The following is a 19,324-nucleotide window of genomic DNA, read 5'->3' as shown; positions in this document are numbered from 1 at the left end:
TGGTGAGGACAATAGAAAAAGCTCCCAGTTCTTCAATGTATTTTTATTCCTTAAAATCTCAGCTAGGTTTCATCTTTTGCTTCTTTAAGTACTGAGTGATATTATGAGCCTTAGGGAAGGAGATAAAATACTTTTCATTGTAAGGAATTGATGATTTTTAAAATTGTTATAATATATATATAATACGTTTGATGATAGTAAAGTGGTATAATATTTCTCTTTTTCCTCAGGTGTATACTGAACCCTTCTGATGCAGAGGAATAAGACTTGAAATGGTCACGGTGAAAATGAAGAAACAAGTTCCATGTATTAGTGGTGCTGTTTAATCTTAATAAGTGTAGACAGACAATAAGAGGTCTGATCATTTAACCATAGGGTAGTTATCAGGAGACCACAGAATCCTGATTGAACTGCCTATGAATTGAGTCCTTTCCTCTAGTTCTGTCAGCTTAGCCAATCCTCCTGCATACATACATTGTATGTTTTAGGAGTCAGTTGTCTTTGAGGATGTGGCTGTGGACTTCACTTTGGAGAAGTGGGCTCTGCTGGATCCTGCTCAGAGGAAGCTCTACAGAGAAGTCGTCGTGGTTTCAATTATGTCCCCCAAAAATGTGTGTATCAATTTGGCTGGGCCACGATTCCCAGAATTGTGTGGTTGTCCTCCATTTTGTGATTGTAATTTTACGTTAAAGAGGATTAGGGTAGGATCATAACATCGCTCTTACCGAGGTCAACAGCCCTGATCCAATGTAAAGGGAGTTTCCCTGGGGTGTGGCCTTCACCACCTTTTATCTTTCAAGAGATAAAAGGAAAGGGAAGCTAGCAGAGAGTTGGAGACTTCATACCACCAAGAAGCAGCACTGGGAGCAGAGCGAGTCCTTTGGACCTGCGGTTTCTGCGCTCAGATGCTCCCAGTCCAAGGGACAACTGATACATCAGAAGGACCTTCCTCCAGAGCCGATAGAGAGAGAAAGCCTTCTCCTGGAGCTGATGCCCTGAATTTGGACTTGTAGCTTTTGAATGATCCTCAGCAAAATTTTACTTGAGTGTGATATCGCTGATATTGTTCAATAATTTCCACATTTGGTTGAATCACCTTTCTTGGGAATATGCATAAATGTGGATCGCTTCCAGTTGATTGGCCAGGTAGCTGTCTTCCAAATTTCTTGGCATAGACGAGTGAACACTTCCAGTGCTGCATCTGTTTGTTGAAACATCTCAGTTGGTATTCTGTCAATCCCTGGAGCCTTGTATTTTGCCAGTTCCTTCAGTGTAGCTTGGACTTCTTCCTTCAGTACCATCGGTTCCTGATCGTATGCTACCTCCTGAAATGGTTGAACGTCGACCAATTCTTTTTGGTACAGTGACTCTGTGTAGTCCATCTTCTTCTGATTCTTTCTGGTGTAGTGACTCTGTATATTCCGTCTTCTTTTGATGCTTTCTGCGTCATTTAATATTTTCCCTGTAGAATCCCTCAATATTGCAACTCGAGGTTTGATTTCTTTTCTTCAGTTCTTTCAGCTTGATAAATGCCAAGAGTGTTCTTCCCTTTTGGTTTTCTACCTCCAGGTGTTTGCACATGTCATTATAATACTTTATTTGGTTTTCTCGAGCCACTCTTTTAAATCTTCTGTTCAGCTCTTTGACTTCATCATTTCTTTCTTTTGCTTTAGGTACTCGATGTTCAAGAGCAAGTTTCTGAGTCTCTTCTGACATCCATTTTAGTCTTCTTTTTTCATGTCTTTTTAATGACCTTTTGCTTTCTTCATGTATGTGTCCTCAAGGGTCATTAGTGTTTAACGCGTCATATCTATTCTTGCGATGGTCTCTAAATTCAGGTGGGATATACTCAAGGTTGTACTTTGGCTCTTGTGAACTTGTCAATTTTCTTTAGCTTCAACTTGAACTTGTATATGAGCAATTGATGGTCTGTTCCACAGCCAGCCCCTGGCGTTGTTCTGACTGATGATATTGAGCTTTTTCATTATCTCTTTCCACAGATGTAGTCAATTTGATTCCTGTGTATTCCATCTGGCGAGGTCCACGTGTATAGTCGCTGTTTATGTTGGTTGAAAAAGGTATTTTCAATGAAGAAGTCATTGGTCTTGCAAAATTCTATCATGCTATCTCTGGTATCATTTCTATCACCGAGGTCATATTTTCCAACTACCTATCCTTCTTTGTTTCCAACTTTTACATTCCAATCACCGGTAATTATCAATGCATCCTGACTGCATGTTCGATCAGTTTCAGACTCCTGAAGTCGACAAAAATCTTCAATTTCTTCATCTTTGGCCTTAGTGATTAGTGTGTAAATTTGAATAATAGTCGTATTAACTGGTCTTGCTTGTAGTTGTATGGCTATTATCCTATCACAGCGTTGTACTTTAGGATAGATCTTGAAATGTTCTTTCTGATGATGAATGCAACGCCATTCCTCTTCAATTGTCATTCCCCACATAGTAGACCATATGATTGTCTGATTCCAAATGGCTTATACCAGTCTATTTCAGCTTATTAATGCCTAGGATATCGATGTTTATGTGTTCCATTTCATTTTTGATGATTTCCGATTTTCCTAGATACATACTTTGTACATTCTACATTCTGATTATTAATGGTTGTTTACAGCTGTGCTTCTCATTTTCAGTCGTGCCACATTGGCAAATGAAGGTCCCGAAAGCTTGACTCCATCCATGTCATTAAGGTCGACTCTACTTTGAGGAGGTAGCTCTTTCCCACTTGTCTTTTGAGGGACTTCCAACCTGAGGGGCTCATCTTCCAGAACTATATCAGAAAATATTCCACTGCTATTGATAAGGTTTTCATTGGCCAATTCTTTTCAGAAGTAGACTATCGGGTCCTTCTTCCTACTCTGTATTAGTCTGGAAGCTCAGCTGAAACCTGTCTGCCATGGGTGATCCTGCTAGTATTAGAATACCGGTGACATAGCTTCCAGCATCACAGCAACACACTAGCCCCCACAGTATGACAAACTGACAGATACGTGGGGGTACACTAGAATGGGACTGTATAAATATAATGTGAGAAATCCTCTTGAAAACGAATTCATTGTTATAATGCTCTTGAAAATTCTCACGGGGGAAAATCTTATAACAGTTATAAATGTAGTTTGCCTTTATCAGAGGACTCATTGCAGTCTATTTCTAGTTCTTACTTTCAGAAATATACATGTAAGTGGGAAAAAATTCTCTAAGTACTCATTTAAGGACTCTAAGGCTCTTTTATAGAGAAAAAATTCTCTATAGTACATGTCTTAGTTATCTAGTGCTACTGTAACAAAAATATCACAAGTGGATGGTTTTAACAAAGAGAAGTTTATTTCCTTACAGTAAAGTAGGCTAAAAGTCCAAATTCAGGGAGTCAGCTCCAGAGGAAGACCTTCTCTCTCTGTCGGCTCTCTCATCAATGTTCCCCCAGACTAGGAGCTTCTCTGAGCAGGCACCCCAGGTCCAAAGGATACGCTCTGCTCCTGGCACTGCTTTCTTGGTATGAGGTCCCCCTGTCTCTCTGCTCGCTTCTCTCTTTTATATCTCAAGAGATTGCCTCAGGACACAATCCAATCTTGTAGATTGAGTCCTGCGTTTCTAACACAACTGCCACCTATCCTTCCTCATTAACATCATAGAGACAGGATTTACAACATATAGGAAAATCACACAATACCGGGAATCATGGCCCAGCCAAACTGACACACACATTTTTGGAGGATATAATTCAATCCATGACAGTACATAAATTTGCATAGGTAGGGTTTTTTTTCCTTATTATTTAGTTAGCAAAATTTTATCTTTCAGTTTGAAGTCTGTTGAATCTATAGATGTTTTAAAGTGTATTTTTATTATGCAAGTGAGTTTAGTGCTTATGTAGTTTTAAAATTTTCTGGAAGTAGTTATTAGAACAATGACACTTTGTTATTAATTGGGATATTCTTATTGGCCTAATGTAGCTTCTGGATATCAGTTAACAATTATATAAGTCTAACTTTTCTTACTGAGTGAATGTACCTTTTCTTTTCTTTTTTTTTTTCATTCCACAAAGACCTTATTGTTAGGTACCATCGAGTTGGTTCCAACTCATAGTGACCCCTCGTACAACAGAATAAAACACTACCCGGTCATGAACAATCCTCCTAATCATTATTATGCTTGAGCCCATTGTTCAGTCACTGTGTCAATCCATCTTGTTGAGGTTTTCCTCCTTTTCGCTGACCGTCTACTTTACAAAGCATGATGTCCTTCTTCAGGGACTGATCCCTCCTGATAACATGTCCAAAGTACATGTGAGACGAAGTGTTGCCATCCTCGCTTTTAAGGAGCATTCTGGCTGTTCTTCCAAGACAGATTTGTTCATTCTTTTGACAGTCCATGGTATACTCAATATACCTTTCCAACACCATAATTCAAAAGCATCAATTCTTCTTTGGTCCTCCTTATTCATTGTCCAGCTTTCCCATGTATATGAGGTGATTGAAAATACCATGGCTTGGGTCATTTACACCTTAGTCCTCAAAGTGACATCTTTGCTTTTTAACACTTTAAAGAGGTGTTTTGCAGCAAATTTACACACTGTAATGTGTCATTGGAAACCATGATGGAGTACTGGTTAAGTGCTACGGCTGCTAACCAAAAGGTCGACAGTTCAAATCCACCAGACTCTCCTTGGAAACTCTATGGGGCAGCTCTGCTTTGTCCTATAGGGTCTTTATGAGTCAGAATTGACTCAAAGGCAATGAGTTTTAATATGTCATTTGATTTCTTGACTGCTGCTTGCACAGGTGTTCATTGTGGATCCAAGTAAAATGAAATCCTTGACAAATTCAATCTTTTCTCCATTCATCATGATGTTGCTTATTGGTCCAGTTGTGAGAATTTTTGTTTTCTTTATATTGAGGTGCAATCCATACTGAAGGCTGTAGTCTTTGATCTTTATCAGTAAATGCTTCAAGTCCCCTTCAGGTTCAGCAAGCAAGGTTGTGTCGTCTGTATATTACAGGCTGTTAATGAGTCTTCCTCCAGTCCTGATGCTGTGTTCTTCTTCAGGTAGCCCATCTTCTCGGATTATTTTGCTCAGTATACAGATTGAATAAGTATGGTGAAAGCATACAACACTGATGCTCACCTTTCCTGACTTTAAACCACGCAGTATCCTCTTGTTCTGTTTGAACGACTGCCTCTTGGTCTAAGTACAGTTCCTCATGAGCATAATTAAGTGTTCTGGAATTCCCATTCTTCGCAATGCTATCCATAATTTGTTATGATCCACACAGTCGAATGCCTTTGCATTTGGACTTCAAGTAATTCCTTTGCCGAGTAGGACTCTTAATATCCTCCTTCTCATGGATTGAATTAAGTCCCCCAAAAAAGTGTATCAATTTGGCTGGGCCATGATTTCTGGTATTGTGTGATTTTCCTATATGTTGTAAATCAAGCCTCTATGATGTTAATGAGGGAGGATAGGTGGCAGTTGTGTTAGTAAGGCAGGACTCAATCTACAAGATTGGATTCTGTCCTGAGGCAATCTCTTGAGATATAAAAGAGAGAAGCGAGCAGAGAGACAGGGGGACCTCATACCACCAAGAAAGCAGTGCCAGGAGCTGAGCATGTCCTTTGGACCTGGGGTCCCTGCGTGGAGAAGCTCCTAGTCTGGGGGAACATTGATGAGAAGGCCAACAGAGAGAAAGCCTTCCCCTGGAGCTGACTCCCTGAATTTGGACTTTTAACCTACTTTACTGTGAAGAAATAAATTTCTCTTTGTTAAAGACATCCACTTTAGATGTATTTCTGTTGTAGCAGCACTAGATGACTAAGACATTCCTCAAGGTCAGCAAGGCCAAGAGTACTTTATGGCTGAGGTGAAAGAGTTCTTTTGACAACTTATACCTGTGTGTGTGCGGGTGTATGCATGAACTCAAAATTGGTGGGTAGTAGCAACAAGTCTCAGGAGTGTAGGGAACTGTGCAAGTACAAGTTCTCATGTCTTTTTCCTCTTTCCTGAGCTATAACTCGATAACATCCTATTTTTATGAAATGGCACAGATAGCAAGAGTAGAAACTGAATCTGTGGTGACTATTACACAAATAAGTTAAAATTAATACTGTGACAAAGAAATATTTTCATTGAGCCAATTGGACCTGTCTAATTCTAATAGCCTGGAGTTCTTGAAGATATTTTGGCTATCTGGCTCTTGCTGCAAGTTGGGTTTACACAGGCTCCTTGACTTTTCATGTTTGGTGAGGGAAATAGAAAGAAAGACTCTCAGTTCTTCAATCAGTTTTTATTCCTTAAAACCTCATCTGCGTTTGAAACTTTGATTCACATAGTGTTGAGTGATGTGGTAAGCAAAAAAGAAAGTGATGAAATTATTTTTCCACAAAGAATTATCTTAGAAACAAAAGTGTTTTTTTCATTTCTATAGTATATCTCTCATTTCTCCCGTGTATCCTGAACCTTTCTGCCAGAGAGGAATATGACGTCAAGTGATCATATTGAAAATGTAGAGGCAACTTCCATGTGTTAGCAGTGCTGTTTAATCTATGAGTTAGTGCAGGTAAACAGAGAGTAAGAGGTCTCATGACTGAGTCATAGGGTAGTTGTTAGGTGACCACAGAAGCTTGATTGAACATCTTATAAATTGAGTCCAGTCCCCCAGTGCTGTCACCTTCACCCATCCTCCTGAACACGTACCTCATATTTTAGGAGTCAATGATCTTGGAGGATGTAGCTTTGGACTTGACTCTGGAGGAGTGGCCATTGCTGGATCCTGCTCAGAAGAGGCTCTACAGAGATGTGATGCTGGAAACCTTCTAGAACTTAATATCAGTAGGTAAGGATGACATTATTCCTTCACTTAGCTATTTAGAGAACCACTTCTTGCTTATCATTACTATTTTGAGATTTGTAATGTGGAGAGATGAATACATTGGTCAATAAGACCGACACGGTCACTGCCCATCATGGAGCCAGGAATAATAGTTTATCCATAACTATGGGAATCTATATATTAAACTGAGTTTCTATTTCTGTGTTGGTGAAGACTTGAAGTTCCCTTAGAGTTGTGAAGAGTGGAAGTTTTCCTAGTGCCATCAGTGTGGATATTGGTTTCCTGGCTCATTTTGAGGCCCAGAGAATTCTGTTTTTGTAAATCTTGTTATAAATTTTTGTTACTAGGAAATTGCTTTCCATTTTGACCATTGCTGCCTGTTATTGATAAAGTCCTTAAACAGCTGAAACTCTTTAACACTTTTTTTTTTTTTTTTTTACTAACAGGTACCTCCTTCTTTGTAAGATTTGTTCACTTTTTTTTAAGATGACAGTCAATTTATAAAGGGTCAACTTCTCTACAGAATATTTATGGGAAGAAAATATAAAGGTACATAAAATACTAAAGTTCACCAGAAATGATTCTTGGACATGTTTTAGGAAAAATTTGGGAAGGTCTTAGCATCAAAGATCAGCACAGTGACCATGGAATAAATCTGAGGTGAGTTGCACTTACAAGAGAAAGCAGTATTCCAGGTGTGCATCTTGGTATTTCATGAAATTAAAATAGTAACCCAAAAGTAAAAAACAACATACACCTAGCTCTATCTTTGTTTTTCACAAGAAATAGTCACAAAAATTTGTTGATTAATTTGGCTTAAACATTGGGTGTTACAGTCATAATTTAGTTGGAAGCAGTTATAAAGAAACCCTGTATATAAGAAACATTATTTTATTAATGGTTTTGGTTGAGCCTTCCTTCAGAGCATTCAGTTTATTCCATTCTAACAAAATAGTGCCAAATCCCCCTTTTTTTACTAAAATGAATAAAGTGGAATCTTAATATTTATTAATGAATATTAAGAAATCATTAATATACTATTAATTATTATGCTTCCCTATTTTAAGAGAAATCATATGGTTGAGAGACTCTGTGAAAGTAACGAATGTAATCAATATGGAGAAACCTTCAGCCAGATTTCAAGTCTTACTCTGTACAAGGAAACTGCTACTGGATTCAATCGATGTGAATGCTGTGAGTGTGGAAAAGTCTTCATGCATCATTCCCCGCTTAAGAGGCAATTTGCAAGTCACACAGAACAGAAACCACATCAATGTCAGGAATGTGGGAAGGCCTTTAACTCTCCATCAAATCTAAGAACACACGTGAGAAATCACAGTATAGAAAGACGTTTTGCATGTAAATTATGTTGGAAAACCTTCAGGTATATCTATTTCTTTAAAATGTGTGAAGGGACTTATAGTAAAGAAAAACTTATAAATGTAAAGAATGTGGGAAAACCTTTAAATGCCTCTCATCCTTACCAATGCATGTAAGAATACACACTGGAGAAAACCTCTATGAATGTAAGCAGTGTGGGAAAGCCTTCAGTTATAGCAATTCCTTCCAAGGCATGAAAGGACCCATAATAAAGAGAAAACTTATGAATGTAAGGAATGTGGGAAAGCCTTCAAGTATTCTTCATCTTTACTAGTATATATGAGAATACACAGTGGAGAAAAACCCTATGAATCTATGCAACGTGGGAAAACCTTCACTTGTAGAAATTCCATCCCAAAACATGAAAGAATGCATGGTCAAGAGAAATCCAATGTATGTAAGTAATGTGGGAAAGCATTCAAGTATCTGTCGTCTTTACCAATGCATACGAGAATACACACTGGAGAAAAACACTATGAATATAAGCAATGTAGGAAAGCCTTCAGTTGTAGAAATAACTTCCAAAGGCATGGAAGGACCCATAGTAAAGAGAAATCTTATGAATGTAAAGAATGTGAGAAAGTCTTCAAGTATTCTTCATCTTTAATAATACATATGAGAATGCACATGGAGAGAAATATTATGAATGTGAACAATGTGGCAAAGTTTTTTTTTTAATTTATTTTTTTATTGTACATCAGGTGAAGGCTTACAGAACAAATAGTTTCTCATGTAACAGAAGTACACATGTTGTTTTATGACATTGGTTAACAACCCCACAACATATCAACCCTCTAACTTCTCAACCTTTTTTTTTTTTTTTTTTTTGGTGAAAATACACATAGTCAAAGATACACCATGGCAAAGTTTTTTTTGTACACTTCATCTTTCCAAAAACATATGAGATTGCAGAGTGGAGAGAAACTCTGTGACTGAAATTAATGTGGGAAAACTTTTAGTCAACTTTCACACTTTCTAAGACACATTAGAATGTACAATGGACAAAAAAAACCTACGAATGCAAGCAATGTGGGAAAACATTCGGTCGACTGTCATACCTTTGAGAACGTGCAACAATGCATACTGCAGAGAAACCCAGTGAACATAAGGATGGTAATGTGGGAAAACTTTCAGTGGACTGTCATACTTCTGAGAATATGTGAGAATGAATTCTGGTGAGAAACCCTGTTAATGTAAGGAATGTGAGAAAACTTTCAAATAGCCGTCATCTTTACCAAAGCATATAAGACTGCGCGTTGGAGACAAATTCTATGATTGTAAGCAATGTGGGAAAGACTTCGTTTTTTCCTACTCCTTAATATTTTATGGGAGTACACACTAGAGAAGATCAGTATAAATGTAAGGTGGGAATGTTGTTGTTAAATGCTGTTAAGTCGATTCCGACTCATAGCCACCCTATGTGCAATGGAATGAAACACTGCTCTGTCCTCCCCCATCCTCACAATCTTTGTTATGCTTGAGCACATTGTTGCAACCACTGTGTCAATCCAACTCATTGAGAGTCTTCCTTTTTTTCACTGACCCTCTACTTTACCAAGCATGGTATCCTTCTCCAGGGACTAGTCCCTCCTGATAACATGTCAAAGAACCTGAAATGAAGTCTCACCATCCTTGCTTCTAAGGAACATTCTGGCAGTACTTCTTTCAGGCAGTTTGTTCGTTCTGGCAGTCCATGGTATATTCAATATTCTTCGCCAACACCATAATTCCAAGGTGTCAGTTCTTCTTCGGTCTTCTTTATTCATTGTCCAGCTTTCGAATGCATATGAGATGATTAAAAATACCATGGCTTGGGTCAGGCACACCTTAGTCCTCAGAGTGACATCTTTGCTTTTTAACACATTAAAGAAGTCCTTTGCTGCAGATTTGCCCAATGCAATACGTTGTTTGATTTCTTGACTGCTGCTTCTACGGGCATTGAGTGTGGATCCAAGTAAAATGAAATCCTTGACAACTTCAATCTTTTCTCCATTTATCATGATGTTACCTATTGGCCTAGTTCTGAGAATTTTTGCTTTCTTTAAGTTGAGGGGCAATCTATACTGAAGGCTGTAGTCTTTGATCTTCATCTGTAAGTGCTTCAAGTCCTCTTCGTTTTCAGCAAGCAAGGTTGTGTCATCTGCATATTATAGGCTGTTAATGAGTCTTCCTCCAATCTTGATGCCTCATTCTTCATATAGTCGAGCTTCTTGGATTATTTGCTCAGCATACAGACTGAATAAGTATGGTGAAAAGATACAACCCTGATGTACACCTTTCCTGACTTTAAACCATGCAGTATCCCCTTGTTCTGTTCAAACAACTACCTCTTGGCCTAAGTACAGTTTCTGCATGAGCACAATTAAGTGTTCTGAAATACCCATTCTTCGAAATGTTATCCATAATTTGTTATGATCCACATAGTTGAATGCTTTTGCATAGTCAATAAAGCGTAGGTAAACATCTTTCTGGTATTCTCTGCTTTCAGCCAAAACACATCTGACATCAGCAATGATAACCTTTCTTCAACGTTCTTTTCTGAATCTGTCTTAAACTTCTGGAAGTTCCCTGTCAATGCACTCCTGCATTGTTTTTGTTTTTGAATGATCTTCAGCAAAATTTTAATTGTGTGTGACATTAATGATATGGTTTGATAATTTCCACATTCTGTTGGATCACCTTTCTTTGGAATGGGCACAAATATGGGTCTCTTCCAGTTAGTTGGCCAGGAAGCTGTGTTCCAAACTTCTTGACATAGAGAAGTGAGCACCTCCAGCGTTGCATCCATTTGTTGAAGAAGTCCAAGTTGCACTGAAGTGAATGGCTAAAAACAAGGCTCCAGGAAAGGTGGAAATGCCTCCTGAAAAATAATTCATGTAAAATGCTCTAGAAAATTCACACCAATCATCTTAAAAGCTTGCGAGTGGCCATCTAAGGTACTTCAATTGGTCCCATCTCGCTTGGAGCAAAAGAAAATGAAGAAAATCAGAGTCTAGGAAAATACTAGCCAAGAGGATTAAAGGACCAAATGAACCAGAGACTCCACCACCCAGAAGAACTAGATAATGCCCAGCTACCACCAATGACCAACTGATAGGGAACACAACAAACAGTCCCAGACAGAACAGGAGAAAAATGTAGAACAGAACTCAAATTCACGTAGAAACACCAGACTCGGTCTGACAGAGCCTGGAGGAACCCCTGAAACTATGACCCCTGGAAGCACTGTTAACTCAGAAGTGAAGCCATTCCTGAAGCCCACTCTTCAGACAAAGATTGTTGTTGTTGCTGTTAGGTGTCTTCGAGTCGTTTCTGACTCGTAGCAACCCAATGCACCACAAAATGAAACACTGCCCGGTCCTGCGCCATCCTCACAATTGTTATGCTTGAGCCCATTGTTGCAGCCACTGTGTCAATCCATCTCGTTGAGTGTTTTCCTCTTTTTCGATGACCCTCTACTTTATCAAGCATGATGTCCTTCTCCAGGGACTGGTCCCTCTTGACAACGTATCCAAAGTATGTAAGATGCAGTCTCACCATCCTTGCTTCTAAGGAGCATTCCTGTTGTACTTCTTCTGAGACAGATTCATTCAGTCTTTTGGCAGTCCATGGTATATTCAATATTCTTTGCCAACACCACAAGTCAAAGGCATCAAATCTTCGGTCTTCCTCATTCATTACCCAGCTTTCGCATGCATATGATGCGATTGAAAATATCATGGCTTAGGTTAGGCGCACCTTAGTCTTCAAGGTGACGTCTTTGCTTTTCAACACTTTAAAGAGGTCTTTTGTAGCAGATTTGCCCAATGCAATGTGTCTTGATTTCTTGACTACTGCTTCCATGGGTGCTTTTGTGGATCCAAGTAATATGAAATCCTTGACAACTTCCATCTTTTCTCCGTTAGACAAAGATTAGACAGTACTATAAAACAAACAAAAATACACATGAGGAATGTGCTTCTTAGTTCAATCAGATATACAAGACCAAATGGGCAGTACCTGTCCAAAAGCAGGATGAGAAGCAGTAAGGGACAGGAACTGGCCGAATGGATACAAGAAACCCGGGGTGGAAAGGAGGAGTGTACTGTCACATTGTAGGAATTGCAACTAATATCACAAAACAACATGTGTATAAATTTTTGAATGAGAAATTAACATGAATTGTAAACTTAAAGCACACAAAAAAAACATGACACCAAGAAAAAAATCTTACAAAAGCTATAAATGTGATATAGTCTTTATAAGTACCTCATCCTTAAAGAGGACCCATTGGGTGTTAATTTCGACTTCTTCTCAGGAATTAGCATTTAAGTGAGAAATATTTTTCTATGTAGTCTTTTTGTTATAGTACATAAGTTTTGACGGTAGTATTTTTCTTATTATTCAGTAAGTAAAAGTTATGTCTTCCCAGTTTGAAGTCTGCTGCACCCATGGATGTTTTAAAGTGTATTTTCATTTATGTGAGTCAATTTAATTTTTATGTCATTTTTAATTTTTCTGGAAGTAAGTAGTTATTAGAACAATGACACTTTGAAGAGAATTTCTTAGTGGCCTAATGTGCAAGACGGTGGATATCAGTTACCCATTACATAGAGATAACTTTTCTTGCTTGAAGAATCTAATTTTTTTAATTGTCAAAAAAAAAAAAAAAGCCAAACCCTTTGCCGTCGAGTTGACTCATAGCGACCCTATAGGACTGAGTAGAATTGCCCCATAGGGTCTCCAAGGAGCACCTGGTGGATTGGTGGATTCAAACTGCTGACCTTTTGGTTAGCAGCCGTAGCTCTTAACCACTACGACACCAGGGTTTTCCACTATGCAGGGTTTCCTTTTTATTTCCAGAGGGGCCTTATTCCATTTTTCTTACTAATAAATACTAGAAAATTTGTAATTATGTACAGTCCTTCCGTAAGTGTAGCCTGAGGTGAACTGTTATTTTCAACTTTTGCCCTTTGGTTTTCATCCTTGCGTCTGAATGGAAATTGGACGCTATGCTTTGAATTTAGAAAAACCTGTGGTATGACAATGAAATCTAGAGTTGGAGATGGATCTCTAGGATCGTGTTGTGTCAACATGGGACATGTTTGAAATTAAGTTTACCCAAATCCCTTCCCTTTCTGGTTCCATCTTCAAAATACCAATAACTTAACTAGTGTGAGATATGGAAGGCGAAAGTGAAGAAGCTATTCCTGAATTTTTGAAGCCATAATACACGGGGACAGGTATAAGGCCTCATGGACACCGACTTCCAATTCATTTTTCTGATGCATTGCCCTGACATTCAAGAGTATCTTCAATACAAACACCAAGTGCTTGACTTCCATTTTCTCAGAGGTGTAGGCTTCCAAAGACATCTCCACTAGCTCAGCATCAAGGACCCACTTCTGTGTTCAAACACCCACAGTTTGGTTTTTCTGCAAGACTTAACATGTCCAGGCCACTGATTTGGACTGTAATGGTTGGTCATCTTCTCTGCTGCTCTGACTTCCCTCTTCCCTAGATCTAACTATATTTTTGAAAGATCTAATTTGTATAGTGAACACCCTGTTCTCTTAATACTTCTAGTGGCTCTGCATTCCTAATTCCACCATGACAGCTGTGATGGTGCAGCCAAAAAAATACATGGGACTTTGTTCTCCTACTGCATTTTTGAGTGGCTGTGCTGGTCCAGTCCTTCCATGTGGGAACAAGCACCTTCCTCATATTACAGAGGTTTGGGGAGGTTTCTGTTACTCAGAGCTGAATGTAATTCCTTAGTATGTCTTTGTTATTGTGTTCAATTTTCTGTCATTAAAAATGGTCATTTTTTCCTCAAATGACTTTGTGTAGAAATTTCTTAGAAATATTCAATTTACTTTTTGTTCAGATATTTATATACTAACAAATCTTATTTTCTTGCTTTTTTCACTTATTCAGAGGATATATTAAAATATTCCATTGTCGTTATGGATTTCAAATCAACTGTAACTTTTTTCCATTTAAGTATTATACATTATAAATCAATATTACCAGGTGCATACAAATACAGATATTTTTCTTTCATGTATATTCTATTTTTATCACATATACTAACAACTCCTGTTATTAAAATAATTTCTTATCCATCCTTGACAATAAACACTTAAATAATACGTTTATCAATGCTCTGTAAAAAAAATCCACCAAGTTCTCACTAGTAGTGAAAGTTAGGTGTATCGATTTGGTAATGAGTGTCTCATTTGGGCCTTCTCTTCCCCTAATCATTCCTCCTAACATACAAATGAAAAAAGTTAAACAGATACAGCATTGAGTCTTGCCTAAATTCATGTAGCTCACAATAATGGAATCTGTCACTTTTGAAGTTTTAATCTGTGCCAAGACCAGTACTGGCACTGTTGAAAAATTCGAAATTTAGAATAACTCTTGAAGACAAGTGTGATTACTCAGCTTTACAAATATGACATCACATTTTACAAAAAGACTCCTAAGGCTGGATGGCGTTTATTTTATATGACATCATAGATGTGGCAAATGTATAGGGATCTAAAACACATCAGGGGTGAAGTGTGGGGGAGTAAAAATGGGTGCCACAAGAGTGTTCTTTTGGAATGCTGGAGTGTTTGGTATCTTGACAGCAGTGGTGTGTCATGCATTGAATTGTGTCCCCAAAAATAGTGTATCAATTTGGCTAGGTCATGATTCCCACTATTGTGTGATTGTTCTCTATTTTGTCATCTGATATGATTTTCCCATGTGTTGTAAATCCTATCTCTATGATGTTAATGAGATGGGATTAGTGACAGTTGTGTTAATGAGTCAAGACTCAGTCTACAAGATTAAGGTGTGTCTTAAGTCAATCTCTTTTGTGATATAAAAGACGGAAGTGAGCAGAGAGACAGGGGAACCTCATACTGCCAAGAAAGCAGCTCCGGGAGCAGAGCGCATCCTTTGGACCTGGGGTTCCTGCACAGAGAAGCTCCTAGACCAAGGGAACATTGATGACAAGGACTTTCCTACACAGCAGACAAAGAGAAAAAGCCCTCTCCTGGAGCTGGCACCCTGAATTTGGGCATCTAGCCTACTAGACTATGAGAGAATAAACTTCTGTTTGATAGGGCCATCCACGTGTGGTATTTCTGTTATAGCAGCACTAGATAACCAAGACAGAGCCACTTTAAAACTGTGAATTTTCGACTTCCGGGCAACATGACGCTATACTCAGAAGCACCATGCTGTCCCTCCACAGCAAAGATCAGAAAAACTAAGTCAAACAGAGTCACACGTAAATCCTGAAACCCTAAGCATCAAATGAAGGATATCAGGAAAACAATACGATTTATAATAGCCCCTAAAAAAAATAAAATGGTGTTGTTGTTAAGTGTCATCAAGTTGGTTCTGACTCATAGCGACCCTATGTACAACAGAATGAAACACTGCCCGTCCTGCGCCATCCTCACAATGATTGTTATGCTTAAGCCCATTGTTGCAGCCACTGTGTCAGTCCATCTGTTGAAGGTCTTCCTCTTTTTAAGCTGACCCTTTACTTTACCAAGCAACATGTCCTTCTCCAGGGACTGATGCCTCGTGATAACATGCTCAAAGTATGTGAGACATAACCTCGCCATCTTTTCTTCTAAGGAGCATTCTGGCCGTACCTCGTCCAAGACAGATTTGTTCGTTCTTTTGGCTTTCTATGGTATATTCAATATTTTTCACCAACACTACAAAGGCGTCAATTCTTCGGTCTTCATTATTCATTGTCCAGTTTTTGCATGCATATGAGGCGACTGAAAATATCATGGGTTGGGTCAGGGGCACTTTAGTCCTCAAAGTGACATCTTTGTTTCTTAACACCTTAAAGAGGTCTTTTGCAGAAGATTTGCCCGATGCAATATGTTGTTTAGTTTCTTTAATTTCTTCCATAGGCATTGATTGTGGATTCAAGTAAAATGAAATCCTTGAAAACTTCAATAATTTCTCCATTTATCATGTTGTTGTTTATTGGTCCAGTTTTGAGGATTTTTGTTTTCTTTATGTTGAGGTGTAATCCATAGTGAAGGCTGTGGTCTTTGATCTTCATCAGTAAATGCTTCAAGTCCTCATAGTTTTCAGCAAGCAAGGTTGTGTCATCTGCATAATTCAGGTTGTTAATGAGTGTTCCTCCAATCCTGATACTGCATTCTTCTTCATATAGTCCAGCTTCTTGGATTATTTGCTCAGCATACAGATTGAATAGGTATGGTGAAAGGATACAGACCTGACGCACACCTTTCCTGACTTTAAACCACACAGTATCCCCTTGTTCTGTTTGAAAAACCGCTTCTTGGTGTATGTACAGGTTCCTCATGAGCACAATTAAAAATAAAATAAGAATAAATCTAACCAGAGACGTAAAAGACCTATGCAAAGAAAACTATAAAACATTACTGCAAGAAACCAAAAGAGACTTACATAAATGGGAAAACATACCCTGCTTATATATAGACTCAACATTGTGAAAATGTCAATTCTACCCAAAGCAACCTACAAATACAATGGAATCCTGATCCAAATACCAACAGCATTCTTTAAAGAGATGGAAAAAGTAATCCTTAACTTTATATGGAAAGGAAAGAGGCCTCAGATAAGTAAAGCACTATTGAAGAAGAAGAATAAGGTAGGAGGACTCTCACTACCTGACCTCTAAACGTGCTATAGAGCTACGGTAGTCAAAACAGCCGGGTACTGGTAAAACGACAGACTTTATATGGAAAGGAAAGAAGCCTTAGATAGTAAAGCTCTACTGAAAAAGAATAAAGTAGGAGGACTTGTATTGACCAATGGAACAGAATTGAGAACTTAGATGTAAATTCATCCACCTAAGGTCACCTGACTTTTGACAAAGGCCCAAAGTCCATTAAATGGGGAAAAGACAGTCTTTTTAACAAATGGTACTGGCAAAACCGGACGTCCATCTGCAAAAAAAATGTAACAGAACCCATACCTTATACCATACACAATAACTTATTCAAAATAGATCAAAGACCTAAATATAAAACCAAAAACTATAAAGATCATAGAAGAAAAAATACGATCAATGCTAGATGCCCTAATACACAGCATAAATAAGATACAAGCCATAACAGTACACAAACACCAGAAGATAAGCTAGATAACTGGGATCTTCTAAAAATTAAACACGTATGCTCATCAAAAGACTTCATGAAAAGAGTAAAAAGAGAACCTATGGACCAGGAAAAAAAAATTGGCTATGATAAATCCGACAAAGTTCTAATCTCTAAAATCTATAGAACATTCCAACACCTCTACAACAAAAAGACAAATAATCCAATTGAAAAACGGGCAAAGGGTATGAACAGACATTTCACCAAAGAAGACATTCATGTGGCTAACAGACACACTAGGAAATGCTCGCTATCACTAACGTTGTTGTTTTTGTTAGGTGCTGTCCAGTAGGTTCCGACTCATAGCAACCCTAGGCACAACAGAAGGAAACACTGCCCAGTCCTGTGCCATCTTTACAATCTTTGTTATGCTTGAGCCCATTGTTGTGGCCACTATGTCAATCCATCTTGTTGAGGGTCTTCCTATTTTTCACTGACCCTGTACTTTACCAAGCATGATGTCCTTCTCCAGGGACTGATACTTCCTAATAACACGTCCAAAGTATGTATTTTGCCCATAGAATCCTTTTAATGTTGATTCACCCTTATAATCTTGGTCTGAATCCCACTCAATCATGGTGTATGATTTTTTTGATATGTTGCTGAATTCTGTTGGCTAGAATTTTGTTGAAAATGTTTGCATCTAATTCATGAGGTAAATGGGTCTGTAGTTTTCTTTTTTGTGATGTCTTTGTGTGGTTTACGTATCAGGGCTATGCTGGCTTCATAGAAAGAGTTTAGGAGGGGTCCTTTCTCTTCTGTATTTTTAAAGAGATTGTATAGAATTGGTGTCAACTCTTCTCTGAATGTTTGGTAGAATTTCCCAGTGTAGCCATCTGGTCCTGGGCTTTTTTTGGTTGGCAGTTTTTTGATGACCTCTTTGGTTTCGTCTTTTGTAATTGGTCTGTTTAGATTTTCTACATCTGTTTGTTTTAGTTTAGGTAGGTTCTGTGTTTCTTGAATTTGCTCATTTCATCTAGGTTTTCAAAGGTGTTGAGTACAATTTTTCATAGTAATCTGTTATGATCTTCTTTATTTTGGTTGGATCAGTTATAATGTATCAAGTTTCATTTCTTAATTTGGTTATTTGCCTCTTCTGTTTTTTTCTTCTGTCAATCTAGCCAGTAGTTTGTCTATTTTATTGATCCTTTCAAAGAATCAACTTCTGATTTTGTTGATTCTTTCTACTGTTTTCCTACTTTCTATTTCATTTATTTCTGCCCTAATCTTTGCTATTTTCTTTTTATGGTAGCTTTTGGCTTCTTTTGCTCTTCCTTTTCTATTTGTTGAGGTTGTCAGTTTAAGTTACTGATTTTGGACATTTCTTCTTTTTTAATGCTTTTATTGCTATGAATTTCTCTCTGAGTACTGCTTTTGCTGCATCCCAAAGATTTTGATATGTTTTGTTTTCATTTTCATTTGATTCTAAGAATTTTTTAATTTCACTTTTGATTTTTTTCTATGACCCAATAGTTTTGTAGTAATGTATTATTTAGTTTCCATGTGTTCACTTTTTCCCCTTATTTTACCTGTTGTTGATTTCTAGTTTCATATCGTTATGGTCCAAGAATATGCTTTGTATGATTTAAAACATTTTAAATTTGTTGAGACTTGTTTTGTGTTCTAGCAGGTGGTCTATTCTGAAGAAGGATCTATGTGTGCTGGATAAAAATGTTTCTTGTTCTGTTGATGAGTGGAATGGTATATATGTCTGTTAGGTCAAATTGGCTTACAGTTTTATCTAAGTTCTCAATATCCTAGTGATCTTCTTTTTAGATGTTCTATCTATAATTGAAAGTGGTGTGTTAAAGACTCCTGCTATTATTGTGGAGTTGTCTATTTCTCCCTTCATATTTGTCAGTATTTGTTTCATGTATTTTGGAGCATTGCTCTTAGGTGAACATATATATTTATATTTATAATTGTTATGTCTTCTTGTTAGATTAACACTTTTGTT

At 37.8% G+C, this 19,324-nt stretch overlaps 1 protein-coding gene and 1 pseudogene across 1 annotated transcript in view; both read left to right on the top strand.

Moving 5' to 3' along the window:
• Positions 1-272: 272 nt before the first annotated feature.
• Positions 273-9,160, top strand: LOC111820950 (zinc finger protein 555-like; annotated as a pseudogene).
• Positions 9,161-9,300: 140 nt separating this feature from the next.
• Positions 9,301-19,324, top strand: part of LOC111820949 (zinc finger protein 709-like) — a 70,222-nt gene continuing 60,198 nt past the window's right edge. The window contains 1 exon segment of the mRNA XM_023733151.1: positions 9,301-9,383. Coding sequence (XP_023588919.1) covers positions 9,301-9,383 — 83 coding nt within the window.

Source organism: Trichechus manatus, unplaced genomic scaffold (genome assembly GCF_000243295.1).
Source record: "Trichechus manatus latirostris isolate Lorelei unplaced genomic scaffold, TriManLat1.0 scaffold00057, whole genome shotgun sequence".
NCBI lineage: Eukaryota > Metazoa > Chordata > Mammalia > Sirenia > Trichechidae > Trichechus > Trichechus manatus.
Note: the sequence above shows the minus strand (reverse complement) of the source record. Positions and strands in the feature narration are given on the sequence as shown.